This window comes from Rosa rugosa, chromosome 6 (assembly GCF_958449725.1).
Source record: "Rosa rugosa chromosome 6, drRosRugo1.1, whole genome shotgun sequence".
NCBI lineage: Eukaryota > Viridiplantae > Streptophyta > Magnoliopsida > Rosales > Rosaceae > Rosa > Rosa rugosa.
This window is the reverse complement of record NC_084825.1, coordinates 23054691-23072633: the sequence shown is the minus strand read 5'-3', so window position 1 is coordinate 23072633 and position 17943 is coordinate 23054691. Positions and strand designations below refer to the sequence as shown.

At 36.0% G+C, this 17943-nt stretch overlaps 2 protein-coding genes and 1 long non-coding RNA gene across 4 annotated transcripts; 1 reads left to right on the top strand and 2 right to left on the bottom strand.

The window, feature by feature from the left end:
• Positions 1-1548: 1548 nt before the first annotated feature.
• On the top strand, positions 1549-6552 carry LOC133713329 (uncharacterized). Its single transcript, XR_009847933.1, has 8 exons — positions 1549-1941; positions 2068-2131; positions 2381-2439; positions 2518-2603; positions 4640-4710; positions 5054-5264; positions 5457-5522; positions 6046-6552. It is a non-coding gene; the product is annotated as an uncharacterized LOC133713329 (long non-coding RNA).
• Positions 6553-6660: 108 nt separating this feature from the next.
• Positions 6661-7512, bottom strand: LOC133713328 (uncharacterized). 2 transcript variants are annotated; one of them, XM_062139331.1, is made up of 3 exons: positions 7318-7512; positions 7015-7113; positions 6661-6969 (listed from the first exon to the last, which is right to left on the bottom strand). In XM_062139331.1, the coding sequence occupies exons 1-3, from the start codon at positions 7421-7423 to the stop codon at positions 6848-6850; spliced, it is 327 nt and encodes a 108-aa protein (XP_061995315.1). In that variant the 5' UTR covers positions 7424-7512; the 3' UTR covers positions 6661-6847. The 2 variants fall into 2 exon arrangements, with proteins under 2 accessions (XP_061995315.1, XP_061995316.1); XM_062139332.1 differs by having other exon boundaries at positions 6661-6948.
• Positions 7513-15828: 8316 nt separating this feature from the next.
• Positions 15829-16536, bottom strand: LOC133717368 (cold and drought-regulated protein CORA-like). The gene is made up of 2 exons (XM_062144070.1): positions 16348-16536; positions 15829-16237 (listed from the first exon to the last, which is right to left on the bottom strand). Exons 1-2 carry the CDS (start codon positions 16454-16456, stop codon positions 16053-16055), a joined length of 294 nt encoding a protein of 97 aa, XP_062000054.1. The 5' UTR covers positions 16457-16536; the 3' UTR covers positions 15829-16052.
• Between the last annotated feature and the right edge of the window lie 1407 nt (positions 16537-17943).

The following is a 17943-nucleotide window of genomic DNA, read 5'->3' as shown; positions in this document are numbered from 1 at the left end:
TTGATCATTTCACGGTGGTGAATCGCAAGTTGGACCTGCTTCTTCAGCGAGTAGATCACCTTGAGGGGGAGCTTCACTCTCTTCGCGCCACTCTTGCAGCTTCCTCGTGAGCTTTGGCATACCTATCCAAAAAGGGGGAGAAGAAGTCTGACCTTATTTTGACTTAGATGGTTTAGCCTTATTTTGCTTTGCTTTAGATGGTTTAGGCTAATGTGGTTGTGTGCTCTCTGTCAGGCTTTAAGCTAGTAGTTGACTCTGAACTAATGTGACAATGGATCTCTTAAATTGCCAGTTTATGTTTATTACTATCATGATTGCTTCACAAGGTGTGTGTGGTCAAGTGTTTCAGGTTTGATGACTTCTTCAAGTGTTTTTTTTCTCAAGTACTTGTTGAGGGGGAGTGATAGAATTGTTTTGTATAGGAATGCCAAAGGGGGAGATTGTAGGTACAGCTCTTGTACCTGTCGTATTGGCATTCCCATACAAAGAGCTCCTTTACTGATCTCAAGAAAACAGGTAAATGCATGTGCATAAGCATGGGATTGCAACACCTGTTACAATCCCCGAGTCTGCAGTCAGTTTTTCTGTGAAGTCCGATTTTGGAAAGTAGATTTTATTTTTATGTATTTACGTTTTTAAATGGCCTTCTGATGGTTAAATTTCATAGGATTGATGCCCTCGGGTTTGTGAGGCCGTGCCTATTCCTAATTAGTTTCCCTTAAGTTTTGTGGAGTTCATATAAGGGAAGTTTCTTTACTAATTAATGGGTATTAGGGTTAAATCTTTTAAGAGGGTTGGTTGCCGCAAGAAACAATATTGATTGAAGTTTTTATACACGGTCAAGCTGAGCAATTTTAGGTACGCAAGAATTTTTGATAGAGTCTTGCTTGTGAGCGTGGTTTTGAACTTGAGTCCTCACAAAAGAGTCATGCACTTGGTCCATGCATAAGTGTCATTGATTGTGTTTCTCATATGCATATAACTCTCTTGAGATCAGTAGAGAGACGGTGAAGAAAGAAGAGCGAGATTTGAAGATTGTTCAAGTGAAGGAGTTCAAGAACGAAGACAAACTTTGTATTAGATTTTGTGTGAATCTTATAGCCGAGCTAGTGCTATTCAAAGTTTGTACAAGAACATATCCTTTTCAATATGATGATCTTTATTTTGGGTTCTCAAGAGTAAGAGCCCCGCAGTGTTTTTAATCTCATACTTGAGGTTTTCACTGCGTAACCAAATCTGGTGTTCTATTTGTCTTTTTGGTTTCTACTGCCCAGTGAGGATTGATTCGTGTACTGCAATCCTCATTCTCCAGAAAATCATATTCCATCTTTGTATTTTCACTCTTAATTAACTTTAAATTGTTATTAGGATTTGTAGTGTATGTGTATTTTGGCGCACACAACAAATTATCTATAATCTAAAGCGCGTCAACTGTTCATTCGCGTCGTTACTGTTCATTCGCGCCCGAAGTAAATGACGCTTTTGCCCTTAATTTTTTCTTAAAGTACATTCCTGCCATTCAGTCTGTTATAAACACCCGCCGGTAGTATAATGCTAGAACTCCAGAAGGTTCAGGTTTTTTCGCTCTCTCGCTTCTCCTTATCAACTTGACAGTGGTGCAGATATTTAGCAACTGGAGGGTTTGATTAGATAGGCGGCAAATCTACCCTAATCCCTCACACCCAAATCAAAATCCACATCAAAACCCAAAAATCACTACCAATAGCTTCCAAAACAGAGCCGACCCAGAAGCTGGTCTTCTCAGACGAGTACAAAGCCACCATCTTTGCTGCAGAACCAAGCTCAGAAGCACAGCCAACAATGCAAAAATCTCAGAGGTGATAGATGGTGCGATCTGGATTTGATAATCTGTGTTTCTTTCTTTTGGTATTGTATCCAGTGGTCTGCGTGTTGAGTAATTGGGAGCATCGCAAAAGCTTGGTGAGATTTCGATTTGGTAGAATCAATATCAACAGAGTTTAAGCTGATTTCCTTGAATTTGTTATGTGCTTTTTCAGTTTTGTGGTTGTTATAATCGGCGTTTGTTTCTTTTTGTTTTGTATTCAGTGTTTTGCGTTTTGATTGGATCCAGTTTGTGATGAGACGATTGGGTTTAGAACAAGTAGAACAGGTGTGGTATTTGATTGTGTTCGTGTTTCTTTAATTGATTAGTTGATAATTGTGTGTGTTTTGAGGTTATCAAGGTCAGTCACTGAGATCAACGCTGATAAAATTATATGGTGAGGAACTATAGTATGGTATAAACTATCGGAGAAAGATTCTAACTCAATACAATCAGTACAACGCAATAAAGATAAATCTTTTTGTCAAATACTTATGATCATTTGGTTTACTGATTTGTAGTTTTCCTTTTGAACAGGTGCCAATGTCAGATTCTGCTGATAATCTGAGAAAAGAAAACTAAAGCAAATAGAAAAGGTTTCATCTCTAAAGATACTATTTTTGTTATTTTGTTTTTATTCTTTAGCTATTCTTTGATTTTAATGGAATTTACAGGACCTTAGTGATTCGGCGGAGCATAAGAAGAGGGCTTTGAGTCTGGCTTTATTTGGGGCTGCTTACTTACAGACATTACTCTCTAGGTCAGTCAAGTAATTAAATTTATGTTTTAGTTGAATTCCTGATCTTCTTTGTGAGTTCAAATGAATTACCTTTCTAGCATTCAATCATTTTGAAGGACAACTATTTCTTTTCTTTGCTTCTGGTATGCCTGAATGAATACTTTTTAATAATTTCCATGAACTTGCATATATGATTACTTTTAAAAATAAGAAGAAGAAAAAAGAACAACATGAAAAAGTTCTCGAGTGTGGTTTAAGTCTCTGTTTTGATTCTATTACTCTTATTACTTTGGTAGTTTGATTCGATGCTATATGCTTTGATTTATAATTTGGGGCCTTCTTTAGTAATAAGCTCTCTATTCAATTTGGTTTTCTCTTATAGTTATTTGATTTTCTGTATTTCATGGCGACCCTAATGTAACTATGTTATTTGATTTTCTATTTTAGAGGTTTTCATCAAGTCTGCTGTTCTCAATCCTAATGTAACTATGATCTTAAAGTCTGCTATTATTAATAGTTATGATCTTAAAGTCTGCTGTTGGAGGTTTGAGACTGTTATGCATCTGCTACCTAAATATGATAATCTCCTTAAATCTATTTTAGTGTTGCCTCATGTTGTCTGGAGATTTTCTGGCATTGCAAGTGACAAATCATATGTAGTGGTAGGTCAAATTGAAACTGAAACACACAAAGTACAGACACAGTTGGGAATTGTTCTTACACTTCTGAAGGTTGGGCCAACTTGATTCACTTTTAATAGGTCATACTCATACCTTCTGCCCAATTTAACATTGTGGAGTAGATTATTAGCCACGGGAATTCTACAGTCCTCTCATCTTTAATGGAAAAAGTCTGCGCAGAGCTGGAAAATTTGGAGGCTCAAGACAAATTAAATTAATGGGACTTAGGAGTTGGGATTTTTTAGCATTTTTTTTTTGTCTACACCTTTTAGTACGTTTAACTATTTGTTTTTATCTAAGTGATACAAAGCAGGAAAAAAAAAACTGAAATAAAATTAGAGTTTTATGTAAGCTGCTCTTTCAGCTTCTCTCTTCTTTTCTGAGCCTAAACTTGAACTTCCTAATATCCATGATGTTATAGTACCACTTTTCCTTTTGTTTTTTCTTTTTCTTTTTTTAAGCAGTAAAATGGAGGTGGAAGACTGGAAGTTGTACATATCATATATTAATTTAAGGATTAATTGCATGGAACTAGATTCCTAGAAGTAGTCGGAAAGGCTTAAAGCTTCCCAGTTTTTATTATACATATTGTACCATTCCCACATGCAAAGGGATGATCCGTTATGCCTTGAGAAGGTAGGCATCAACCTTTTTATTGAGAATGAGGACAAGTCCAGATACTTATTTAGTTTTGATTGAGTATTTTTTTTTTTTCTTTCCAATTTTATGTATCTCTGATTTCTAGAAACTTTGAAATTGGAGACCTTTAGTCCACTTTCAGAATTCCAGCAACCAAAAGAAGCGTTAGTTTTTTCCTAACCAAATATTAATTGGAATGGAACAACTGAACCAGGAATTGATATTGCTTTAGCAAGGTCTGTAGTCCTTTAGATTTAAAAATTGATTTTAGAACTTAACACTGGAAAGTTTGTTATTCTAAGTGAAAATCCACATGGGTTTACAATATATTAGACTTATTCTACATCAAGGTTCCACTATTTGAATTAGATACTCCCCTCCCGCTCCTGTTCCCCAACTAATCTATGTCAGATGAAATAGTCTGTTAATGTTAATTGTTGAAATGAAATCAGACGATCCACTGTTCTGATGTAAAGGTCCAGGTGGAATTTTGGCTAAATTTCGCAACCAATTGTAATTATAGGGTTTAGATAGAAATAGGGAAAAGAGAAACCTGTGGTCAGTGTAGTGTGTATGAGTTTATGCATTGGTGATAAACGTGAAATTCTGAACTTCATATACTCTGAACACTAAATGAATCAATTATTTGTATATGTCTAACTTCTGATATCAAATCAAAACTAAGTCTCCTTTATTCATCTAAAAATTGATCTAAACTTAATTTTCCATAATTTGCAGTCTTTGCAAAATCTCAGACACTGCAACAGAAAAGAGAAGAAGGCAAATCAGTTTGATCTGCAATTTCACAAGTAAGACTTCAATCTTTTACTCTCTGTCTTTTCTAATATAAGTACACTGCTTGCTTTCAAAAATGATCAAGTAGTTGGTCCTATGTTCACCGGATTGAGAGGCCACAAATGTGATCATTTTGTCATGGCCATTTATCTTTTTTATATTTTTTTATATTTAATTTATTATTATTATTATTATTATTATTATTATTATTATTATTATTATTATTATTATTACTACTACTACTACTACTACTATTACTACAGATAGCTTACATTGAGTTTAATTTTAGTTATTTTACAATGAGTTTTGCCATTTTATAGTTTCTAACTTTTCAAATTATTTTTCCATAATTTGCAGTCCTTGCAAAACCTTGGGCACTGCAATACAGAAGAGAAGAAGCCAAATCAATTTGATCTCCAATTTGACACGTGAGATGCCATCAAGCTGTACCGCATCAATCAAGCTCTGAGATACAGAGTTTGGGTTGAAAATGAGTACAAAATTTGACCATCTACGGGTACCAGGCAATCTCACTGTTTTTGCTTCCTTCACTGGTCAATCTGACCAGGTAATGGTTTCCGTTCTTGATTTGGGTTCAAAATATTGGTGTTCGGTGATTGGGTTTAGGGATTTGCTTTGTGTCCTGCAAGTATAGGAACTTTGATGGGGAAAAAATTGGTCTTTTTTTTTTTTTGGTGCTTTTCGTCATTTAAACTGGTATATTGCTCTCAGTTGTTTCTTACTTCCTCTCTGTTCAAAGGCATTGAATCAAATACCCGGATTATTATCTTTTGAAATTGCGTTGAGAAAAGCAAGAGAGCTCCAGGTCAGATACCCTCTCCCAGATTATCGTTCTCCTGTTTTGGTTTCTGAAATTGGTTCAATTTGATGTCTGTATGACAAATGAATGATACCAATTTTGTGTTTGAACGAGAAAAAGAATGAGTGGGAATGCTTGGATGGTTTATGTGGTGTTATAAATTAGGTGTTTTGGCTCCGGGTTTCAAGTTTTTGTTTGTGCAAAAACTGATACAAAACTTCTTCTCTTCTGTAGTGAGTGTAAATTATAATTCAAGCAGTTAAAGTTGAGGAAGTTAGGTATTAACAATGCTGTAAAGTTTGGGTATATATTCTGACTATTCGGTTTTGGTGTCAATATCTAAAGTTCTGTGCTGTTTTGGCCTGGCCCTTTATGAATTGCACTTTCAGTTTACTTGGTTTCAAACTTGACCGATATTGTTGTGAATGATTGGAGGGTTTTATTTGGGTGTCCTTATCATTTCTTGAGTGGTGTGGTGATGATGGTTTCTCAATTTTCCTTGCCTTGATGCTTCATGGAGTTGGTGCAGGCCTATGTTGACGTGGTTGGTTCCTGTACTGGAATGGTTCATTTACATATTGTTGGCGTACTTATTATGAACGGTGTGAGATTACTACTACCAAAAGTTGTGCCTTTTGAAGATTATTGCTGGTTAGTATTTTTTTTTTCCATGCTGGATTTGTCAATGTCTAAATGGAATGTGATTCACAAGCAGCTGCTCCATCTTTTTCGAATCACTAACAATTGGCCTCAGCAAAACCACGCACTCTGGAGGAAGCAACTTTTTGGACATCCTCCATGACTAGCTATCAATAGGCTAACACCGTTTGAGAATATACACCTGCTAATGGACATCATACAACTATTTTTTGCAAACTATTGCAGCAGCAATTGTAATTAGCTTTAAACTGTGACAACCTATTTTTTGAACACACTACCACAACATATGTATTGGTGGTTATGTTGCTAGAACATGATCTACTTCATCTTTTGTTGTAAAACATACAATCTTTGGTTAATATAATGATTATGTCGACTATATTTTCTATGCTTTTGGATTATGTGCTTAAATAACATTATGTTAGCTTCAAAACCCGCGGCAAAGCGCGGGCACAATTTCTAGTTAACACTATAATTTATACTATAAACGCAGCAAATTAAGTGGTTTTATAGATAGTACATGGAACATAACAAGTTGATCCGAGGATCAAATTACAAAGATATGATTGAGAGTTTTGTGGACTATTCAACCAATACAAATTTATTGATTAGCAAACAAGCTAGTGCATACCTCTTCCACCCTAATACTTTTGCAGCAGCTGGATCATCATCTAGTTCTCGATTTCGGGTCCATGCCCGCCCCCTCCCTTTCCTCCCTTTCCTCCATTGCCGCCATTTCCTCCCTTGCCTCCTCCATTGCCTCCCTTGCCTCCTCCGTTTCCTCCCTTGCCACCTCCATTTCCTCCATTACTTCCTCCGTTTCCTCCCTTGCCACCACCTCCGTTTCCTCCATTGATTCCTCCTCCGTATCCTCCATTTCCTCCCTTGCCTCCTCCGTTTCCTCCATTGCCTCCTCTATTGTATGCCTCGCTACCATCTGCATTCGAAAATATATATTTTTAAGTGTCAAAAAGGAAAAGACGAAAGATGATATACGTACGTAAATCATATATCTCGTAATTCACAATAACCCTCACTGACTCACTCTATATATGCATGCATGCCCCAATTAACTCACAAATTGATTATTACAAGAATAATTTTTAGGAAATTATGAAAGCATTCCGGATAGAAAATTTACCAGTAGTTGGAGTGGTTGTCTCAGTTAGGTCACGATGAGCTGAGACCTCAGCAGTGATGAGGAGAACGGCAAAGACAACAAGAAGAATAGTCTTTGAGTACGCCATTTCTCAGTTGATTGATTGCTTACAGTTTGTATCTGTGAATGGCAATATAAGAGGTGATTGAGTTTAAAGTGAACTTAATGTAGCTTGGCGCTCCCTATTTATAGACAATAGCTGCAAGAGAGAGTGGAGATCGAAGAGTGAGTGAGAAAAAAGTCGGAGATTGAGGTCAATTTGTGACGCCTACGTTTTAATAAATTTCTTTTGTCGTTCTGCAATAGAAAGTATGGACGTGTTACTTATTTATCAATAATGTTTTTAATTATGTGGTTTTGTTGATAAGGTGGATAGATAGGAGGATTGAGATACTAGCTAGCTTAGTAAATTTCATTCATGTACGGAATTGGAGTCCACGTACAGAAGATTTCCAGGGAGATCGAGGACCAGAAAATGGTCTTAATCACACATGCAGATAAGATTTCAAGGGATGCATGTGGAAAATCGGCTGAAATTCATAAGAACAGACCAGTGATTATCAAAGCCGCCCATTCATTAAACTGTACTACGCAATTGATTTTGAACTAAATTAGGTCTGGGTTACTGGGTCAGGTTACTGTTTATTCAATATTTTTTTTTTAATACAATTGAATGACTTAATTTTTCTCCAATCTAATATATAGAGGTTCGGGATAAAATCAAAATCTTGGTACAATTAGAAGTAAGTCGCCCACGAGATATCCTCTATCTAGCATGTCGCTTCACATGCAACCTTATTCCGACTCTGAATATATATTCAAATAGGATTATGTCCCTTAGGAAGCGACCAACAGATCAGAACATTGGTGATTTCATATACTGGATTACCAATATGTAGGATATATATGTGTGAGATCCATCGATTATCGATGCTCCGCATACCACAAAATTCCTAAATTAACTTTTTATCAATCAACTCTAAGTCAAGGCAGTTGATGATGATTCGATTAATTAACTAATATCAAATATCACGCGGCAAATAACAACAAACACGTCGGTGATGATAAAGTAGATCTTTTAATAAATAAAGAGGGAAGGATTTCGTCGGGTTGAAAAAATTTGATGATCACTACAGAACTAACACTACAGGACCTACAGTGCGTGGTGTGTTAGCATTAATTAATTGAGTTAAAAGTAGAGGCCAAAAGCCATTGCATTGGCCGCAGAGTTTGAATAGGGAAGCTGCTCACACTGTCGGCAAGCATCTCTGATCTCTGTAGTCGACTAGTAATTAGAGGGGTTTATGGTTTCTGGCCTTTTCATCAGATCTTCTTTGGCTTTTTCGACCAAAGGGAAACAAAGAAGAAGATTACAATACCGGATAGATAGCCAAGCAAAGCATAGTGGCAGACTGGCATACGTCCCTCACTGCGTCACTTGACGCTCAAGTATGGAAGCGGGGCCTGGATTTTGTTGTACAGATTGGACTGCAGTCTTTATCCGACTCACTGCATGCACGTTGGGTACTTGGTATTGGTAATTTTCCTAGCTATATCGTCATCAATGCTCAAATCTGAAGTAATTTTCTTTTATTTAGTGAATTTGAAGTAATTTTATTTTTTTTGTTCATCCCACTCATTTTATGTTTGGTTATATATGTACGATAATTTAGGAAAAATGGAGGTCCAATTAGGGATGGAATCGGTTTGATTTTCAATGTTTGAGTATAAACCATTAATCAAAAACTGATAAAAAAATTTTTAAACAAAATTGAAACCACACCTCTTCGGTTTTATTCGGTTTCAGTTAATTTCAATCACTTTGACTTTAACAATTGATTACAATTTACAACAATTATTTCTTATCCTAATTAGTAATGTCTACAATTGATTTCGACCAAATAACATGCATTGAATGACAAAAAGTCCAGAGAAATTTAAATCTATGAGAAAATAAATAAATAAGTAAAGTAAACTTCATTTACAATAGAGATTGATTAACCTAAAATCATAGAATTTTAAAGTTTTAATAAGCAATAGAAAATTAAAGAAGCATAGGACTCAAAATATAGTTAAGATTATGGACAATTATGTAGTGTTTGAGAGCTTATAATAGAAACTAAAGCTTATAATAATCAACCCTATCTAATAATTATATAACTTTTATATGCTTTTGGTTAATTTTTTTTTTAAAAGTTTTTTAATTATTTTTCTTTCTGTTTTATTTTTTTTTGAAGAGGAGACGACAACTTTTATTATAATCAAATATGGTTACAATCAACAAATAACACATCCGATATAATACCTGGAGGTGTTGTAAACCAAGATTCAGGACTAGCAGAATTAAGAGCTTGACGAACCAAACGGTGAGCCGCTTCATTAGCTTCACGATACACATGATGAAGTGTAGAGCCAGGTAGGTCTGCAAGAGACAGTGTAACATCCTCGTATAAATACCCAAGGATAGACAAATTAGAAGATACCAAATTGCACGATTTGACAACTTGCAATGAGTCTGATTCAAAGACCACAGGTTGAAGCCCATGAGCAAGGACAAAGTGTACAGCTAGAAGGACTGCCATAAGCTCAACCTGCTCTAGAGACTATATTTGTGTGAGAGGGGCAGCATGACCAGCCACAAAATTCCCACTAGAATCACGTATCACCAACCCAATGCCACCCATCTTCATTGAGGCATTGAAGGCTCCATCTACGTTCACTTTAAGCCAAGCCTGAGGAAGAGGAGTCCAGCAAGGACGAACTAGCTGCCTACGGTTAGTTTTGTGGTAAGGGTTTGCAGCGTGAAAAGCTTGAAGCCTCACAATACCCTTAATACTAACATCAGCAGGGGAGCTCTCCAAAGTCCAAATCATGCCAGAGCGTATCATTCCTTGTCATCCAAATAGTCCAAAATAAAACCATAAATAGATCAACTTGTTCCTTTGTAAAATGCTCCATATAAGACAAAAACCATTCCTTAAAGTTTGTAAAGTCATGGTTAATAGAAAGCTGTAGTGGAGAGGCCATAAATACTTGCCTACTAAAGGAGCAGTCACGTCCAATATGAAGGATGGATTCACCTTCTTCTTCACATAACACACAAGTATTCAGAACATGGACTCCTTTAGTTTGAATGCGTGAACGAGTAGGAAGAATATTATTACACGTTCTCCACATACATACCTTCACCTTAGCAGGCACATGAGCTTTCCATATTGACCCCCACAACTGAGATGAATATTGTGACAATGAAGACGAAGATGCCCCGTTATTGATCTGTAGAATCCTGTCCCTTGCTACCACATAGACACTTTTAACAGAAAAAATACCTTTGGGATCATAATGCCAAATTATGCGATCAGGAGGAAGCCGAAAACTTAGAGGAATTGAAGTAATTACACTACCAGCAAAATGAGCAACCCACACTGATTTTATACACACTGACCTTCACACTGATAAAACATCCGTGGGATTTGATTTGTACATACAGATATCAGTGTGAATTGATTAACTGGACCCTACATAAGCACATGTTCACACTATTACCCACCGAAATCTGTGTGAAATAAATTTCTCACAGATATCTGTGCACATGTTCACACTATTACCTACCGAAATCTGTGTGAAATAAATTTCTCACAGATATCTGTGTGTCCCACGTATTCATTAGATACTGACATCTGTGAGAAATGTATTAGACACGGATAATTGTGAGTGATAACAAAAATATAATTTATTAAATAATTTTATATTCACAGACATCAGTGATAAAGGTTTTATACATGGATATTTGTGACTAGTAATAAAAAATATAATTTATTTACTAATTTTAGACTCATAGATATCTGTGACTAAGGTTTTTACACACAGATATTTGTGAATAATAAATTAGTTTTTATATTCTGATTTCAATTAGCCACAAAAATCTGTGTGATTTAGAATACTCACAAATATCCGTATGTAAAATTTTATCGATATATGTGAAAACATAGATGCACACAGACATCTGTATAAATTAGAATTTATTTATAGTACAAGAAATATAATCAATATAAAATAAAACGTAGACTCACAAATATCTGTGACAATACTTATCTCACACATATATCTGTGACAATAACTACCTCACACATATATCTGTGTATGCAGTGTTTGTATGTCATACAGTCATCTGTGTGAGTGAGAGTTAATAAAATGTTTATCTCGAAAAAGAAGATGCATATTTCATTATTGTTTGTTTACTATAATTTCACTACATCATTGTTTTTTACGGAAGACCCATAAGACCAGAAGACCACCAGCTTCCTTCTCGAAAAGAAACCTCTAGAAAAACTTGAAAATTAGATCCACTTCACTCTCTTTCTCTGCTAAGCTCCTCAAGGTCATCATCCTCGGCAACAGCGGGGTTGGGAAGACTTCTGTGATGAATCAATATGTTAATAAGAAGTTCAGCAATCAATACAAGGCGACTATTGGAGCCGATTTCTTGACGAAAGAAGTGCAGTTCGAAGATAGGCTCTTCACCTTACAGATCTGGGATACCGCTGGTCAAGAACGGTTTCAGAGCCTTGGTGTAGCATTTTATCGCGGTGCTGATTGCTGTGTTCTTGTTTATGACGTTAATTCAATGAAATCTTTTGATAACCTGATTTCAATCAACAACAAGAGAGCATTTTGAATCTCAGATTTTCTTTTTAGTTTCAAGGATGGCTTATGATGACCGCTCAGATCTAGTCCATCTGCGTTTATCTGCTTCGCTGCCAACCTGCCATAGCTCAAGGAAAAGGTGTGTTCCTCTCGCTCTCTCTAATTCTCTGTAATTTGTCTCTAATTTTGACTAATAATATTTGGGTATTGGATTTTGGTTACTTAAAAGAGATTCTGGCTTTTGGGTTTTGTTGCAGAAAGTTGAGATTGAAGAGGGTTGTGAGAGTTCCAGCAAATAAGCGTTGCTTTTTGAAGAAGTTGAGACAGAAATCCCCAAGGTGTAACTGTATAAGTTTGGTCCCTTTCAATAGAAATTGATAATCGCATAACAGAAACTCCCAAAGGTATAAGTGTTATGGTTTGTGACTCTGTTTTGTTATATTCAACAGGTGCCCAGTTCATTAATGGCTTTATCTTTGAGCTTTCGATCTACATGGAAATCGTTTCCATCAATGGCAGAACCCACCGAACCCAGAATGAAATATTATCACTAAAATAATTTTGCAATTAAAAATTACAAAAGCTAAAATAATACAAGAATTAAAAATTTAATAATAACTTAATTCTGTTATATGAATGTGGTGGGCCCCCCGTAACAATTCACACGGATTCTAATTTCTTTACGGAGAGACCAGTATTTTGCCTACAGTGATGGGTCCCACAGAAAAATCCACACTGATTTTTCTATCAGTGGGGAGAGACCAAAGGCCACCCCCCTCAAATGGGACAGAAATTAAATCTGTGAGTGTAGGGTGGCTATTGGCCTTTCCACACGGATTTCAGTAACTATTGGAGGTTATATTCACTGATTCTAATCAGTGTGTATAGTTAATTTTGCTAGTAGTGTTATCTCACAATCTTGAGGTAAAAAAATAGACTACAACAGAGATGCTTTCCATGTACAAGAGTCTGAATCAATCAGATCACTAACAAACTCCACTGAAGTGGTTGGAGGCCTCACATATGGTTTGAATAAATTGGGACGAGGAAGCCACCTATCTTCCCATACTTTAATGGATGCTCGGAAAAAGTACTAACCGAAAAAGTATTGCAAGCATCGGCTTGAGTTTCTTTTGATTAACTTTTGTATATCAACTCAATTCGGTTCGCTTCAGTGCGGTTTTTCATTCCAATTATTAAATTTGAAGGTCTCACTAAAAATACTCACGTACTATAAAGAAAAATCTTTACAACAACATATAATAGAATTAAAAATAAAAAGAGAAATTTTAAATACACATCCCTATTATTTTATATTTCAAATTAGATTTTGTAGGTAGGTTGAATGACCAAAACAGACATCTATGCATTAGAAAGAAAAAAAATCATATTTTCCTTATATAGAATCATTTATGTATAAATAGTTAGATAAACACAACAAATTTCTATACATTGCCTCCTAATTTAGTACAAGAATAAAGTTAGAAACTATCTAATTTAATTTTTTTGTTAAATAAATTGTAATTAAATGAGGTTAGAAGCCATAATATTTAGAATTGCAAAATCAATGGTATTAAATGTTTTTTAAACGGATAGTTTTACTCCCTTTTTTAGTTAATTTCCTTTTCTTTCTTTTTTCTAAGAGATACGATTAATCAAATTCCAAATAAACCCTATTACTGGCTATTCTCTCTCTCGAGAACACTAAGTTTGCGGCGGCAAAGGCAGCTCTAGCCCTCGTCCGGTGGCTCTCCGGCGTCGCCTTGATGTCGTGGTGATGCTGCCGGACGGGAGACACATGGTGTAGCCCTCTGGGATCTTTGCTTATGGTTTTGATAGGTGGCTGGCTTTATTTGGATTGAGACAGCTTGGGGCTGGAGGTTCGTGCGTACCGGTTCAGATCGACGGCGGCGGCAGGGTTTCGTTCGTTACTGACGGAGGCGGCTAGGTTGCAATCCGGATGGCGGCGGCTGGAATTTGATCCGAACGATTGCAGCTGGATTTCGCTCCAGACGGTAGTGAGTGTGCGACCTATACCAGGTTGGGGTTGAGTTTCAATCTGTGGTGCGGTTCGTCCCTCTCTTTTGGGTTGGGCGCGAGCTCGGAGGCGGTGGCGGCGAGGCGGGGTCACGGCGGGAATCTACAGACGAGCGTGGAGCTTGAAGGCTTGGGGCTGTGGAGAGAAGATGGGCTGGGCTTCGCTGTTGGACCTTGGTAGGATGTCCTTTAGGGCTGCTATTTATTGGCCTGGGCCTTCACTTTGTCATTTGGGCTAAGTGTTTGGGCTATAGATTGTTAGTAGTGTTGCTTTCAATAACCCTTTTCTAGGGACTATGCTTGTTAGGTTTCTTTCGGGCACTAATGAGTATAGTTTTACTCGGTCTATTACTACGTCCTAGGTTATCGTAGTAATAGGCTTGCTTTTATAAGTGAGCACTGATTGTATAATGAATGGTCTAGTCCCTATGTACCATGTGGCACCCCGACAACCTCTTGTCTATCTGTCAATGGTAGCGGAGGGGTATGTAATGGCCATTCTGGCCTGAGATTTATAATGACAATCATTTTTCGATTGATTCAAAACAAAAAAAAGATACGATTAATCCATTTATTTTCTAATATAAAACATCATGGGTGAAAAAACTTTGTAATTGTTAATTTGTTTGGCCCCTCTAATGACAACTTTGTAGTTCCACCATTGGAGAGAAACTAGTGATATAGTTTTGGTTAAATGTTCAACTCATAATTTTATACTTGATCAACATGGTGTTTGGTCGATGAGAACTCAAATAATATAAAACTTATTTATATGCATCTATTTAAAATAAACAATAATAAATCTTTATGGATTTCTTGATAAGTAACACAAGTAATCAATATGGTCATTTAAAAACATCAATATACTAGAATATACTAATTATATTAAATAGTAGCCTTAATATAGTCAAATAATAGGATGTTTCATAATTTTTGAGATTAAGGATATTTTAGGTACTTTGGGTTGTGTATTTAGTAGAATATTAGAATGAGAAATTAAATGGGTGGTGTATTAAGTATGGAGTGTGTATTAAGTAATTAGGAGTGTGTATTTAAAACTTTTCAAATAAAAAGTAGGGAGTGCATTTAAGAGAAAACCTCTCTCTCTCTCTCTCTCTCTCTCTCTCTCTCTCTCTCTCTCTCTCTCTCTCTCTCTCTCTCTCTCTCTCTCTCTCTCTCTCTCTCGTAAATCATGACCGTTCTTTGCGAGATCATCCACAGTAATGTTAGTTTTAGATATAAGTGATAATGTTTTATAAGCTCTTATGAGTTTCAACTTCAGGGCATACTTATTTCCCTTGTTGGTCTTCAATTAGAAATTAATTGATTCAAAAGGATATAAGCAATCTCATGGCTCAAACCTGAGATATTTAGGTCAAAGGCGAACCCTAAAAACTGGTTGGACTCGACTCTTCTGCTCTTCATATGGGCATTATTTTTTTTTATAATCATGGAAGAATGCACAAAAATCACAAATTTAAAATGCAGGCAGCAGCCAACAAACAAAATATGTCCAAATACTAATGAAGCTGAAAATGACGAGGGAAAATATACAGTGCTCGCAGGGAGAGAGTAGGCTTAGGCTTTTGGAGTTAATTTGTGGAAAAAGAAACTTTCTTGTCAGATTGCATGCAATAGCTATACGAGGAAGAACGCTCGAATTTCAAGGGTTAAATTTAGTGATTCTGGCGGGCATTATATATTCTCTTTAAATTGTTATTAGGTGCACTCTCAATTTAGTTTTTTTTTCCCACACACTCTCTGATTTGGATTTTGTAATATATATTTATTGAGGTAGTCAAGCATGAATTCAGCTAATTTAAGTGGAACATAGATTGTTCATAACATGAACATACGAGGATCATATTACAAAGATATGATCGATTGAGAGTTTGATGGACTGCTCAACCAATACATATTATTATTCGAAACAAGCTACTACTGCTTCCATATTAATAGCCTTGCATCAGGTACGTACGCCTGCAATAGTGCAATATACACACAACTGCATGCATACAAAGGGTCATCATCATCTAGTTCTTAGTTTCAGTCTCAACAGCATGAGGTCCATGTCCTCCGCCTCCACCATGTCCTCCATGTCCATATCCTCCGCCTCCATGTCCATATCCTCCTCCTCCATGTCCATATCCTCCTCCTCCATGTCCATATCCTCCGCCTCCATGGCCGCCATGTCCGTAACCGTCAGTGTTGGCTTTTTCTACACTCGAAAAAATCTATACGTTAGAAAGGGATGGAAAACAAATATAATACAAGTTAAATTATAACTTGTAATTCGATACTGGTTGATTAAGAAAGTGAGAAACTCACGAGTAGTAGTAGTAGCCTCAGCTAGGTCACGATGAGCCGAGACCTCAGCAGAGATGAGGAGAACAGCAAAGGCAAGGGCGACAAGAAGAAAATTCTTTGAGAATGCCATCTCGATCTCTCTTGATTGCTTAGAGTTTGTAGGAAGGTATGCAAGAGGTGATTGATTTCTGAGTGAAGTTCTTGAAGCTTGGCCCTCCCTATTTATAGACTTCTTGGCCTGGAAGAGTGATCGAGTACGTGGGAGAAGAGTGATCAATTTGTGAGACCCACAGTCTCCTTCTTTTTCTTTTTTCTTCATAAACTAGTTTTTTTGAAAGAAAAGGTATAAACTAGTAAATACTTTATTTGAGTAGGTTTTGTTGATAAGGTTAATAGGAGTAGGTTTCAATTAAGTAAGAATTTGAGTCCACATAGTCAATATACGTGTTAGTTACTCCATCTGAAGTCCTAATCGAATAAGATTTCAAGGGATGTCGAAAACTGAGTGAAGTTTCGGGTATTCTCTTTCTTAGTATCAGTGTCCAGAGTGAATATGAAAGATCTTTTACTATAAACCATCCATTTTTCATATTAGGCCATAAAATTATACATATATATATATATATATATATATATATATGAAATTATGTTCCTTAATATGTGAATATACGATCGAAAAGTTGTCAAAATTTAAAAATTCGTTTCTTAAGGTAAGTTAAAGACCTCCTTAGCATAGAACTATAGAAGACATGTATGTGTGTGTGTGTGTGTGTGTGTGTGTGTACTATTATTAAGAGAATAGACTTTGTTAGCCAAAGTTGAAAATTTTGACAGATTTAACCCTGAATTATTAAAAAACTTTAAGAATAAATTAAATTACAAGAATAAATAGGACAATTATAAAATAAACTTTTATTAGAAAATTAAAAAGAAATGATTCTACAACCTCACTTTTCTCTCCTACTATTCTCTTTCTGCAATAACTAATGACTTTTTTTTTTTTAACAACGAAAATTTTTTCGTACGATCGCAGACTAATATATATTAACTGATAAAATAGATAAAATATAATAAGTTGAAGGATTAAAATAACATCGAATTTACAAAAAAATGGCATCACATGTTACTTCTCAACCCTATAATTTCGGCTACGTACATAACAAAATATCATTTTTACTGTCCATACTTACGGTTGGAAAGAAGAGGTAGTATATAAGAGGACAATATAGCAGCATTTAGTCGTTTGAAGTGGCGAGCACTTCACATTATTATGTTGACAAACTTTGCATGTCACGCAAGGCCAGATACAAAAACATGTGGAATGTTCAAAATTCGAAAATAAAATCTATAGTATGAAACTATGGATCATGTGCAATACACGTCCCTCCTTACGTCACTAGGTCATTAAATATGGGATGGTATACCCCGTTGATAGTAATATAGAGCACACGGGATTCTTTTAATTGGACATAATTGGATTTGCATTAGTTGAAACTATGACCACATGCGTCTACGTACTCACTCCCACTGTACGGTAGGTACTATATATTTAGAATTTGTAATTTTTCACTCACGTCATTTTCATACTATGGGACATTTGTAAATTCACTCAACTCC

Coding starts and splice junctions, on each gene's coding strand:
- LOC133713328 (XM_062139331.1), bottom strand. CDS start 7,423: ATGGCGTACTCAAAGACTATTCTTCTTGTTGTCTTTGCCGTTCTCCTC. Junction 7,114..7,317: donor GACAACCACTCCAACTACTG/GTAAATTTTCTA, acceptor TTTCGAATGCAG/ATGGTAGCGAGGCATACAAT. Junction 6,970..7,014: donor AATCAATGGAGGAAACGGAG/GTGGTGGCAAGG, acceptor GAGGAAATGGAG/GTGGCAAGGGAGGAAACGGA.
- LOC133717368 (XM_062144070.1), bottom strand. CDS start 16,456: ATGGCATTCTCAAAGAATTTTCTTCTTGTCGCCCTTGCCTTTGCTGTT. Junction 16,238..16,347: donor TGAGGCTACTACTACTACTC/GTGAGTTTCTCA, acceptor TTTCGAGTGTAG/AAAAAGCCAACACTGACGGT.